This window comes from Heterocephalus glaber, unplaced genomic scaffold (assembly GCF_053883595.1).
Source record: "Heterocephalus glaber isolate CG9 unplaced genomic scaffold, H.glaber_assembly_v1.0 deba00001730, whole genome shotgun sequence".
Classification (NCBI taxonomy): Eukaryota; Metazoa; Chordata; class Mammalia; order Rodentia; family Bathyergidae; genus Heterocephalus; species Heterocephalus glaber.
Window position 1 is genome coordinate 1,306,467 of NW_028258441.1, and position 13,436 is coordinate 1,319,902.

At 36.9% G+C, this 13,436-nt stretch overlaps 1 protein-coding gene across 3 annotated transcripts in view; it reads right to left on the bottom strand.

Moving 5' to 3' along the window:
- Dock11 (dedicator of cytokinesis 11) overlaps nt 1-13,436 on the bottom strand; it is a 178,243-nt gene that overhangs the window by 129,856 nt on the left and 34,951 nt on the right. For all 3 annotated transcript variants that reach the window (XM_004872144.4, XM_013068283.3, XM_087199882.1), the window contains exons 2-6: nt 8,334-8,450; nt 8,163-8,252; nt 7,496-7,578; nt 6,323-6,392; nt 5,428-5,523 (exon numbers count right to left, since the gene is read on the bottom strand). In XM_004872144.4, the coding sequence (XP_004872201.1) occupies nt 5,428-5,523; nt 6,323-6,392; nt 7,496-7,578; nt 8,163-8,252; nt 8,334-8,450 (456 nt within the window). The remainder of the gene's footprint in view (nt 1-5,427; nt 5,524-6,322; nt 6,393-7,495; nt 7,579-8,162; nt 8,253-8,333; nt 8,451-13,436) is intronic.

The window sequence follows — 13,436 nt, forward strand, 5'->3', positions numbered from 1 at the left end:
CAAAGTATCAACCCAGGAGTTAAAGCAAGGACAGTACCAAAAACAAAAATGAGAAGACATTTAAGCAAGGCACAAATGCAGACTTCCACCCCACCAAGGGTAAACCCCAGGGGAAATGAGGTGGAAAACTCTGATAACCAAACACTTGGACAACCTGAACTGATAGCACAGGAAGTAACAAAACAGATGAATGAGGCTATAGAAAAATTCAAAGCAGAAATAATCTCCCAGATATCTACAGAGATGGTGAGCAGAGTGAAAGACATGATTATAGGATCTAGAACAGAAACAGATAAAAAAATAGATGAGCTCAGAAACATGCTGGAAGCCATGAATACCCAGCATAAGAAAGAAATGAAAACCATGATCGCCCAACATAAGAAAGAAATGGATTTTTCATGTCTATTAATATTTGTTTTGTATAGTTGGAGGCATTCGTATTTGGTGCATATATATTTAGGGTTGCAACATCACTCGTCATTCGAGAGATGCAGATGAAAACAACACTGAGATTCCACCTCACCCCAGAAAGAATGGCTGCTATAAAGAAATCAACCAATAACAAATGCTGGCGGGGTTGTGGGGAGAAAGAAACCCTTCTCCATCGTTGGTGGGAGTGCAGACTGGTGCAACCACTGTGGAAGTCAGTACGGAGATACCTCAAAGAACTAGGACTAGAAGTCCCATATGACCCAGCTATTCCCCTGCTGGGTATCTTCTCCAAAGAATTAAAAGAATCATACCACAGTGATATATGTGCATCCATGTTCATAGTGGCACAGTTTGTAATAGCTAAAGCTTGGAAGCAGCCCAAGTGCCCATCAACTGGAAACTGGATAAAGAAAATGTGGGTTTTTATAAAATGAAGTACTACTCAGCCATAAAGAACAAAAAACTAGAGTAAGCTAAATGGATGCATATTGAGGCCATACTCTTAAGTGAAATAAATAGGACACACATGTGTAAATACTGAATAGTTTCTCTAGTGTGAGAAACTGATAGTGTAAACAAGGGTTAAAATGATTAAAATGAATAAATGATAATTTGAAATAGGAAAAAAGGTCCAAAGATGAAGGAGTGAAGGGAGGGGAAGGGGAAAGGAAGAGAGGGAAAGGAAAAATTATGAGAAAAGGAAAAAAAATTGAAACGATGTCTATGTAAATAGGGAAGGGTGGAGGGGGTGAAGGATGCACAGGTAATGGGGAAAAAAATAAGAACCAAGATATATCAGGTACAGGTACAAACACCCAATGATAAGTGTAAACGAATTGTATACCTAAAATGTACCAAGAAAAGAACTTTAAAAAAAAAAAGGCATACCTAAAATGTACCAATAAACTCAATTAAAAAAATACTCTTTGGTAGCTAGCCATGGAGGTTTAACTTTCAAAAGCATCCCCTATGTAAATTACTTTGGAAACTTTATTTATATTGCATTAGGCCTGGTGGTTGCTATCTTAAAAGATGTTATAATGTAGGAGTCTTCTGATTCCCTTTTATCAACTGGACTTTGCAGAGGCTGTTCTGATCCTCTTTCTTTCACTTTAGTTTTCTACCTTCTCTCATGATTGTATTTCTCCATTTCTTGCTATTAGATTCCCTTATTTCTAACAGTCAAATTGTCCAGGAGACTCAGACTTGTTTACAAAAACTGTTTGAAGTTGTTCATAATTTTAAACATTCCAAATGACTGATTGTACAAAATTTTTTAAATTCAGAAATTTTCTTATGAATAAAGACTCTCAAACATACAACTCACTCTATGAGGCATCAAACTGCCCTACTTTATTCCTCTTCAACTCTAAAGGGACTTGCAGGCCAGTGTCAAGCCAGTGCATCAAGGAGACTCCGATAAAACAGGAAAGATAAGGCATGGCTTCTATGATTTGTTATTTGCCAATGAGTCATGACTAATACTCAGACTTACTGTGGCAGCTTCCTGGCTTGTCTGCTATGTTTATAGGGGCTCTCAGAGCTTGGATTTTCTGATATGAAAAGGTTCTTTGCATTCAACTCTGTGACCTCTGGCCTTTTGGTTCTAGTTTCCAGAGCTCCCAAAGATTCTCACCAGTATGAGCTGGACATTCTTGAAGGCAGGAGATTCCAACTGAACCAAGAATAAACCTGCCTCCAGTGTAGGAACAGTGACTCAGATAATAGCACACCTCAGTCACTTTCCATTTGCTTATGAGATTCGCTAATATTCTTCACTTCAAAGTTAACAAGAGTGGAACATAACATATACGTTTAGCTCCCAGAAATCCAAACTGGAGATTCATAACCCATAATGGAGAAACGCAGGGATAAATGGAATCTAAAACCAGAGACAATTCCCAAACCTCATTTTGGCCTTTGTGTTTCAAAATATCCCCTATAAACTTTGTTCAAAGCTGTGTAGCCTCATATGACCAATTTGGTTTATTTTCCTTTTCCTTACTTTACCTACTGCCTTGTAGAGGTTTTAATTAGAATTATACATGTTTTTATGATATGTGAGTTATACCTCCCAGAGAGAGAGAGAGAGAGAGAGGAGGGGAAAGAAAGGGGCGGGGGATATGAGCAGTTGGGGATAAAAAGAGGCAAAGTAAAGAACCTAGCTCAACAGTGAAAAAGCAACAATTAGCATGAGACAACTGGCAGCTGTCCCCGTCATGTGAGCCATGAGGTCACCAGGTTGCCTCAGACCCACCTCCCACTCCATGAATTTATGGTTCCTGACTGGCCCCTGGAATTGCTGGAGCTTTTAACCTTAAGGATACATAATATACGAGTGGAAAAATCAATCTCTGACTAACTGCATTCATTTTCTATTGCTATCATTACAAATTACTATAAATTTGATGGCTTTAGACTATACAAATTTATTATCCTATAATTCTGTAGAAGTCCCACATGAGATGCACTGGATTAAAATCAAGGTAGAGGGGCATCCACTTCAATTTCCTTTCCTTTCCTGGCTTCCAAAAGCTGGTCACATATCTTGCCCTGCAATTCCTTTCTTCACTTTCTTTTTTTTTTGGTACCGGGGATTGAACTCAGGTCCTTGCGCTTGCGCAGCAGGCAGCAAAACCACTGAGCTAGATCCCCAGCCCTAAAATTTCTATTCTTTTTGGTACCGGGGATCGAACTCGGGTCTTTGCACTTGCAAGGCAGGTGGTGGAACAGTGGTTCCACCACTGAGCTAAATACCCAGCCCCCTCTCTCCACTTTCAAAGTTGGCCACTGACACAGAATCTCGTTCTGACCCTACTCCTGTTATCGTGCCTCTTTACCTGACTCTTTTCCTGCCTCCCTTTTCCACTTATCAGGATTCTTGTGATTATATGAATCCTGCTGGGATAATTCAAAATACCCTCCCTACTAGGTGTGATTAGCAACTTGCCATGTAAGGTTTATAGGCTCTAAGGATTAGGGTATGGGTATCTTTGAGGGTTCATTAATCTTCCCACCACATCATTCAATTTGTATTTCATAAAATCAAAAAGAAAACGTAAAGCATGCACTTTTTCTACATCCAACTAGATTTTTTATTTATAATATATAGGCTTCTAAAACAGGTGAAAAGTTGTATGTAAAGCAAACGATAATCCAAAGGTATTAGAGAAATGATTTCAAGGAATTTTGTGAATTGCTTTATAAATATATTAATTTCCTAATGTCTTGTTTTATGAATCCAGAATCGCTACAGTATATTTTCTTAGTGTTTGGCTAAAGCCTAAGTATGGGTAAGACATTTTAATATTTTGAGAATGCTAAAAGGGGAAAGTGGAGTCAGAGACTATAAACCCCCAGTCAGCACAAATAATTTCTAATGTTCTATAACATAGTAGAGTAACGACCAGTATAGCTGGCACCAATTAATTATATATTTCAAAGTAGCTAGTAGAGAAGATTTTGAATGTTCCCAACGCAAAAATATCTAATGTATGTTTAGTGTGACGGATGTGCCAATCTGATCCGATCATTGCATATTGTATTCGTGTACTGAAATATCACCCTATACCCTCATCAAGATGCACAATTATTATTCTCACTTCAAAATAAAAAACTATAGAGTCATTTTCTGACGATCTACTCAGAATTATAACCTTCACGTATGCATTTCTGAACCTGGTAACTCTGACAGGACGTGTAATAAAGACTTGAGTCTCACTCAGCTAGTGAGCACGGTAGTGTTCTGGTGAAGAGTACAGGCTCTGGCGTCAGCCTACACAGAGTTCAAATGTCACCTCTGAAAACTTGGGAGTTATGTGACCTTGGGTTCATTACTAGATTTCTCAGTGCCTTACTTACCATTTTCACAAATTAAAAATAATACTAGTATGTATTTCATGGGGCTGTCATGGGGATTAAATGAGATGGAGACTATAAAACACTTGGTATGGTGCCTGGCACACATTAAGGCCTCAATAGATGGGTTTTCTTATTATCATTACACGCTGGGGCCCATGCTTTGGTGTAGAAGATAGAGAAAGCATTCTACAATTTGGATTCATTATCTTCCAGGCTTGAAAATGAAAGAGAACAAGACATAACCAATAAAGGGAAAGCAGCAGGAAAAATATTAAATTAAGATAAAATTTGAGTCTTCCCTTGATAAAACCCATGGTTTCTACTTGCAGGCTATTTGAAAGATAGAATGACCTTTAATACTTAATGGAAGTGTGAATCATCCTCAGCAAACCTCATGATCTTATATTGAATATCCAAAGAACAGTTATATTTGGAATCAGGGAATAATTTGTTTTTCCACTCAGAATCTTCAAGTAGTTTGTTAGCTTTTCATTTGGAGTTCAATGGCTCTTCACAGCCTCCTGAACAAAAAGCCAGGCTCATGTCCAAGGAATTCAAGGCTCTGTGTTCATTTTTTCCCTTTCAGTGTTTCTACTTTTGACTCACAAAAACCCTTTATACAAACTCACTATCCTGTCCAAATTACAGTATACAACTTCCCAGCTACACTGTTCTGATCACCCTAAGGTACTGCTCTGTATAGGAGTTGATCTGATACATTTCTTACCTAGTCTGGAGGCTGCTGGAGACCAGAGACTCCCATCTCATATATTCATACATTTCCCCACAATTTAATAAGCACCTAATTAATATTTGCTAAAGAAATTAATTATCGAATGCTTTTCCTCATTAAATATGAATCTGTGATGCTCTTTATTTCAAAGCTATTTTCTTCATTTAGCTGACAGCCTCCTCCTTAAACTTCCTGATTCAGAAGATAATAACTACATTACATTTCTTTAAGAAGTTATACATCTAAATTTATCCTGAGGTTTCAGATTTTTTAAATTCAATGAATCTGTGAGATTCTCTCATTAAAGTTTTTCCCCTCTGGGGCTCACTGTAAAATAAACACTATTTCCAGACTGTCTATATCCTTTAAAATAACAGAATAATAAAATGACTATTACCTACCTTCATGGTAACTGTGATGGTGCTATTTACATTTGCTTTATGCAACCAGCCTTGTTTTATCACACCACCTTTCTGAGAACATAAAGAAGTTGAGTCCTGAAATAGAGCAAAAGCCGTAAGTAAAATAGCTCATCAACAATCTAATTAGTTAATATTTGGGGGACACAGAACTAGCCTTGCCCCCATTTCCTAATTAAAACATAAAGTCCTCCCTTCCCCATAAACATTTAAAATTGTTGACTGTAGAAAGGCCCTGTGCTACACACACAGCAGGCATTCGATAGGTTCTGAACTGTATAGGCTTTTTTTTTTGTATTAAATTCTTTTATTGGTACATTGTAGGTATACAACACAATTACATTTCTCATTGGGAATTGTACCTTTACATAATGCATCTTGGTTCTTATTTTTTTCCCATTCCTAGCCCTCCCTTCACGCCCTCCATCCTTCCCTATTTACAAAATGGAAAAAATGGAAATAAAGTCTTTGTATAGGCTTTCTTCTGTAAAAATTCTTCTGCATTATGCAATCGGGCAAATTGTACCTCGACATATCACAGACATCAAGCTACCTGTCCCAAAAGGGATCTATTAGGCAGGGGAATCCAGGTAAATCACCATAGCACATCCCCAACACAAGAAAATCAACTTCATAAGCCTGCCCCCAAGGTGGGTGAATATGTTTATATATCCCAGTCCATTTCACTTGATTGTTCCTAAATATCAACTGGAAATGCAACAATTCTTTTAAAAAAAATTTTAAACACTGATGAATTTGAAAGCTGACTCAGATAATTCACAAATTCTTCCAGCATCTTTTCACAGGGGATTCCCTCTGGAATCGTTTTTCAGTAGAAGTGACCTGGAAGAAACCAGTGCAGTTGCCCCGTCATTACCTCATCTTTCTCGCAGTCCTCATCAATCTCAAATACATGATTAGGAATCTTTTCTGGTCTCAGAGATTTGCTGAAAATATAAGACAATTGTCTTAGACACTGAGCAGATCAAAAACAATAACAGCAAATAAAAGCAAGAGGAATAAACTTCTTTCTTTCACAAACTAAAAAATGCCAAGACATAAGAAGGAGAAATCCTTTTCTTCTTTCCACCGATTCTCCCCCCGGAGTAAACTTACATTGCTTTGCTTATTTGTGGCTGGGACTCAAACCCAGGGCCTCACACATGCTATGCAAGCACCCTATCACCAAGCTACATACATCACCAGCCCTGTAACACTTTTTAAATAAGGGCTCCCACATGTGCAGCCAGTAACAAAGACCTAACCAAGCCCGGATTAGAGGGCAGAAGTTGCTAAATTGCTAATGTGTGCCAGAGCTGTTAGCAGTGGCAGAATCATCTCTTTCTCTAGGTCGAAAATCAACATAGTATTATTCTGGCTCTTCCATTTGTTTGCTTTATGAACCTAGACTGGTCATTTTAGTATTCAGATTTCTTCTCCAGGAAAGGTGTTTTGAAAACTACAAAAGCCTACACATATGTCTTATTTCTTTCTGGTTTTTTTCTAACGTGTTTCCCATCTGATATCCTGTAATGTTAGTAGCAGTAGAGGTGAGAAATGGGAGAAAAGGCACAGCTCAAACAAGTGAGTGACTGGTCCAAGGTCATCCAGTTAGTGAGTGGCTCAAGTTAAGATCTGAATCACGACAGTCTGGCTCGTGGGCCAGTATGCTCATGGCATTCCTTCCACTCAGTTGACAGAGGTGTGCTTTTTTAAGGGATGTCTGGGGTCATTGAAATGAACCAAGTATCTTTTAGCTGTTTCACTGGCAACAGCTGACATCACTGGAAAATGCTCAATACATTATCCAGAATCGACCAAAGATTATTTATGATCAATAGAGATACATCAAAGCCAAAAAGTGAACTCATACATTTTGAAAAGAATTCCCATGAGCAAAGTCATATTCATTCAGTCAAAATACTGCATTTACCAAATATGCTAGCTGAAGTTTTGCCTTACTATAACTGAGAAATTTCACAAGTATTTCTTAAAGATTTAAAATGTAATAGTTCTCCTCTTGAACATTTCTTCTGAATTCTAAACTTACCATGGCAACATTCGAAAGTCCCCAGAGAAGTCTTCATACTTGTAGTTTATTATATGCCAATCTGTGCTATAGGTTTTAATACACTAAAAGAAAATAAAAATCTTTAATTTGAAATATAGGAAAAGCATACATATATCCACTTTCTTGAAATACACTGACAGACTTTGGAAAACCACTTGGGAAATGTCAGCACTTCCTTTGGGGATCAACTGTTTCTCTAGCCCAAATGGTGACAATAAATCCCAATTCATATACCCTTTCGAATACTATGACCGCAAGTCCATGAAAAACAGTAACATGCAAAGGGAAGGGTGGAGGGGGTGAAGGGCGCACAGGTAATGGGGAAAAAAATAAGAACCAAGATTCATCATGTACAGGTACAAGCACCCAATGATAAATGTAAACGTATTGTATACCTAAAATGTACCAATAAAAGAATTTTTAAAAAATAGAAACATGCTATTCATATGTTTAAGCTGTATCTTCTGTATCACATTATATAGACTTGTCATATACATTAATTAACTTTAGTAATTTTATTTTCCATTTACATTAGAGGAAAAATATTTTAAATATTTTGTATAAATAGAATATATATATATATATATATATATATATATATATATATATACGATAAATGTTCTTCTGTGGCCATTAAGCCCCTTACTTCTTTGACAAATAAACTCTGGGCCCTCTTTTCGGCATCTTCTGGTACAGTTGACTGTACTGTTCTGCGCTGACGACCTATCACCGAGATCTGGAAGACAAAGTAATTCTTGGTGAGAAGTGGCTTGGAAAATATAGCTTTTGTTCTTTACAAAAGTGCTTGTTAACTCACAGATATATCTTCCATTGGGAACATGAGCAGGTCTCTAAGGGGGTCACTGTAAATCTGGGTCTTCCTTTGGGCGATAACATTCTCATAGTCCAGTGGCTCCACAACTTTGGCCTTTTCCTTTATAAAGAGACAAAAATAAAGTTATTATGGGCAAACTCAGAAGAAAGTCCTCTCTATGCACTATAAATACACTATTTCACAAAAGAAGGAACTATTGACATGAAAGTAACTATTGACATGACTTAAAGGAGACAGTTTCACCAGAGAAATATTTTCCATAATTAGACACACACACCCAAACACACAGACTCCCCTTTGCTAAAGACAAGAGTTCTGAAGAAATGGCACCATATTCTGCTTATTTGTGTGCTTTCCAAATTGCACTGAATTTTAAGTGAAACAAAATCGGTGTATTTGGAAGTTGATATTTACTGAATATGCACAGTTCACTGGGTAACCGAAGGGGAGAAAGTATCAATATTCACGTGTCTTCTCTGTACCAGGCACCCTGTCCAAAGAGCATATCAAGTTCCAGAACAGTGAGACAAGCATGAGTACTGGAGACACCTAGTCCTGTGGGCAGGACATGAAAGGGTGAGGTTCCAGGTAGCAGAGCCAGGGGCTCCCTGCTGGACTTCCAGGTGAGCTGGCCTTTGACAGCAGGGTCCCAGCCTGAAACTAAAGTTACAAGGAGCAGAGTTGAGGAAGCTGAGAAATCCAGAATATGTCTTAGTAATAAGACTAACCATAATGGTATTTACTGAGCCCTTTTTATATGCTGGGCACCATGCTAAGTGTTTTCTTTATATTTTTAAGCATAATACTGTGAAATAGGTGTCATTCCTAGTCATTATCCCCATGTTACAGATAAGGAAGTTCTGGACTTAACTCGGGTTAAGTACCTTGACCACTTTCAGAATAGAAATGCAAATCCAGCTGTGTGGCTGCAAAGCTCCATTATTTCTGTTTCATGTGCCTTTCCACCACTTAAAAATACATAAAGACACTGATGTACAAAATCCTGAACTTGGAATATCATCCCACAACCTATCTTCCTATCATTTTCTCCTTAACTAAACTCACCACGATTTGATATACCATCTATTTTTACATCTCTGCCTGAGGACAAGAATACTGCTTTATTTGCTCACTGCTATAACCCAAGCACATACAATAGTACTGGCATATGGTGAGCAATCAATGATTAACTGTGCAATGAACTTGGAGATATTCAGATTCAACTAGAACCATGTCTTGACACATTATTGCAAACCAAATGGGCACACATTCATGATCTTTAATAATGATTCTTTATTTAAATGAAATTATTTTATTAAAATTTATTTTAAAACTACATAAAGAAAACTCGAATTTAAGATATATTAAAACTTCACCACAATGAAATGATAAATGTTGTTGGGCATGGTAACGCACACCTGTAATGCCAACACTCAGGGGGCTGAAGCAGGAGGACTGTGAGTTCCAAGCCAGCCTGGGCAGCTTCGTGAATTCAAGACCAGTCGGGAGTACACAGAAAGGCTTTGTCTCAAAAAAAGACAAATGTCTAAGGAGAAAAATGGTCTAACCTAATTTAAACATTACATGTGTATGCATGTATGGAACATTATTATATGGAACCCCTTATAATATGTATAATTTTTATATTTCTTGTGTATCAGTCAAAAAATAAAAATTTTAAATAAGATATATTAAAAATTAATATCCTCTTGGAATCAGGATTATATTTATATTTGTGTACATAGTAGTTGAGGTAGGGTTCAGTATACTGCATCCACACAATCATTTGAAAATGGTTTGTAAATATTGTTCAAAATAATTCACAGCTATACTGAAGTTCCATATATGAAAGTCATCTCAGAGTTTCCTTTATAGGATTACTTAGAAAGATTAAAGTAAACCACTCAAACCAATGAGAATCAATGTTCAACAAATCTAAAAGATCCTAACAAAGATATACTTTATCACTCATCTTAAATTTGGATTTGCTGTACCATGATATCAAGACGAGCTAAGCATCCTTATCATGTCTGTGAATACTAGTGTAAAATGAGTTGAAATAGAAGAAAAAAATTCTGTCTAGGGAACTCAGAGATTTTCTGATAGTAAAGTCTGAGCCTTTGCACCATACCTACCATGTTTTCATGGACTCAAATGAAAGGAAATGATTTCATCTTCCAGGTCTAACATTAAGAGTCTGCGATCGATTTCTCTGAGAGGTTGAATGAATAAAGCTCTATCTAAGAAAACAAGCTTTCAGCAATGAAAATACTTTATAAGTTTTGCTTTTGATGTCAACTGACTTCCCAATAAGAGATTGCAAAAACAGTCCTCAAATTCAACATTTAACCTGTTGAATTAGTATGTTAAGGTCTCTGTAGAATAACTTCAGAAGTGCCTGCTATAAGTAACTGAAAAACAGCAAAAAAGAAAATCTTCCTTCAGCTTTCTAATGTAGCTGTCAAATTTATATGGAAAAGCATGTGTCAAAATGAATCACTTGTTTAAATATATAGTATATGCCTTCTAAAAATGAAACCAGCTCCCCATGTGTTTTAAAGGTCATATATACATGTTATATAAAATAACATTTCACTTTTTATTTAAAACTGATTAAACTAAGCATTCTGGGTCTTCACTCCTATTTCCTTGCTCTGCTGCAGAAAAGTTGTGGTGGTTATTCTGGGTCCCCTAAAAATTCCCCTAATAGAATACCTAGGCCTGTCAACCAGTCTTCATCTCTACAAGAAAAAGCAGAAGGGACTGAAGCCTTATAGTTCCTTTTCATTAGGATTCAGTCATAAACTGCTCATACTACAGATAAGGGAAACCTTTGACTTGTAGAATTACCATGATTTAATAGTGGCTTTTCCCAGAAGTTTAGAACACATCCCTTATTTAACCTTCCTGTTCAGTTTTATCATTCTATAATTAGACTTCTGTGGTTACTCAAAATAAAGCTTCTACCACACTTCAAAAAGGATTTTTCAGAGCCAGGCATGATCACACATGCCTATAATCCCAGCACTTCTGGGAGGCTGAGGCAGGAAGATGATAAGTTTGAGTACCAAAAAAAAAAGTTAAAAAAATGTTTTTCCTCTGTTTTTGATTTCTCCCAGTTTTGCACAATGAGTGGCCTGCATAGGTGCTTTTTCATAACTCCAGAAATCTGTGCTGTGATAAATGGGATTTTATAGTCATTCAAATAAATGCAAGGTCCCATTGTATAGTGCTTCTCTACAGTTCCATAGCAGTGTGAAGTAAAAGCCAAAGGCATTTGTGCAATCTGGAGAACAGCGAGCATATGTTTCAGTCTTTTCTTCCTAAGTAGTGACAGGAAAACCATCAACCTAAATTTGGAACCTACTCACTTGTCACCATGAGGAAAATAAAACAAAACAAAACGATCTGTCTTTGAAAGTTCTCATTCACTGAGATCTAACCTCTCCTGAAATAACTTACTAATAATAACATTAGCATGTTTGGGTTAATTCATTTAAAGATCACTTAAGAAAACACTTTTATTTACATTGTTTCTTATAAAACAATCTGTCAAGTGACAAGGATAATACCATCATTTCAACTTCATACATAAGGAAACTGGCTCAGCGACTGAATTTCATCTGTCTACATTAGTAACAGAATCAAGATTCAAACTCAAGACTTTTTTTTTATTTTGGCATGACGCTTGGGATCAAACACAGGGCCTTGCACACACTAGGCAAGAGCTCTTAATGCTAAGCTACATCCTTAGCCCCAGAACCCCAATCTTTTAACTTCTGATCCATTTTCTTTTCTTATCAGCGTTTCACATCTTCACATTTCTGCCACATCTTCTGTGCTATCACTTATTTTATATTTTCTTTCAAATCAAATATTTCAATGAAGTGCATTTATTGAAAAAGAAAACTTTATATGATTCCCATAAAGGAGAATAAATTGACATTTTCCTAAGCCCTAGTAAAATGAAATTTTAAAATGCTACATTTTAGACGATGGTTTGGGACACAGTGCCCTCTTCCATACTTACTCAAGTAACTAAGGCCCAAATCTCAGTGGACTTTCATGTGTAAACCCTGAAACTGGGAAGAAATGCACGATTCCAAAATTGAGAAAATTTTTTGATTTCTAGTACGAGAGAAAGGTCAGCAATTAAAAACAGAAACTCATCATCGCAGACTCAGCTGGTTCTTGGTCCAAAGACAGAAAATAATGGATCCTAACTGAAAGTCCCTAACAGCATCACCACTTAGACCATACGATTGTATGGTGGTCCTTCTACAGCCACTGTACAAGATAATTAATCTTTCATCATCTTAACCATCTGTGCTTTTATTCCTAAAATAAATATGTAGATACACACATGTATGCATACAGTCTACTAGACAATGACTGATGTATTCACAAGTGCACATGACCAGTAAGCCTGTTTATACAACCATTAGGAACTTAACCATACATTTTCGGCTTCATTTAAAATACAATAATAACCACATGTTTTTCTGTAAACAATCCAAAGTCAACCTGGGTTACTTCTGCTTAGGTATACTAAAGGGTATTAGCTTCCCAGTAAATCTTTAATTTAGAAACTAGTTCTTCTTAAGAATTTGAAGAATGTCTCTTCTGCAAGTCCTAAGTGAACACTGGCTTCATAGAATCCCTACTTTATCACACTGGGAGGGAGACCAGATAGCAGGCAGAAAGCTTAGCAGTGTGGCACAGGGCCAATTCTAAAGCCTCCAAGCAATCCCACCCCTACCACCACCCCCCATTCACTCTCCAAATTCAGTTTTGGGGCAAGCAGGGAATGACAAAAACTGATTTATGAAAATGATCTGCTCAGAAGTCAGAAGCTCATTTTTGTAGTATTGTGATCAAACTACAGTTTCAATAGCATTTGAACATTACCTTACAGAAACTAACATGTCTTAGAAAAAAAGTAGCATGCTCAAAGTAGAGGTGTTTCTCTCCATCTTTCTCACTTGGGGCTTTCTCCAGACCCCTAGTCATGCAGCTCTCCTTCCATTTAAGATATTTGTAGCAGAGTTTAGAGTGCCTTCTCCAGAGACTATCTCAAAATAATAC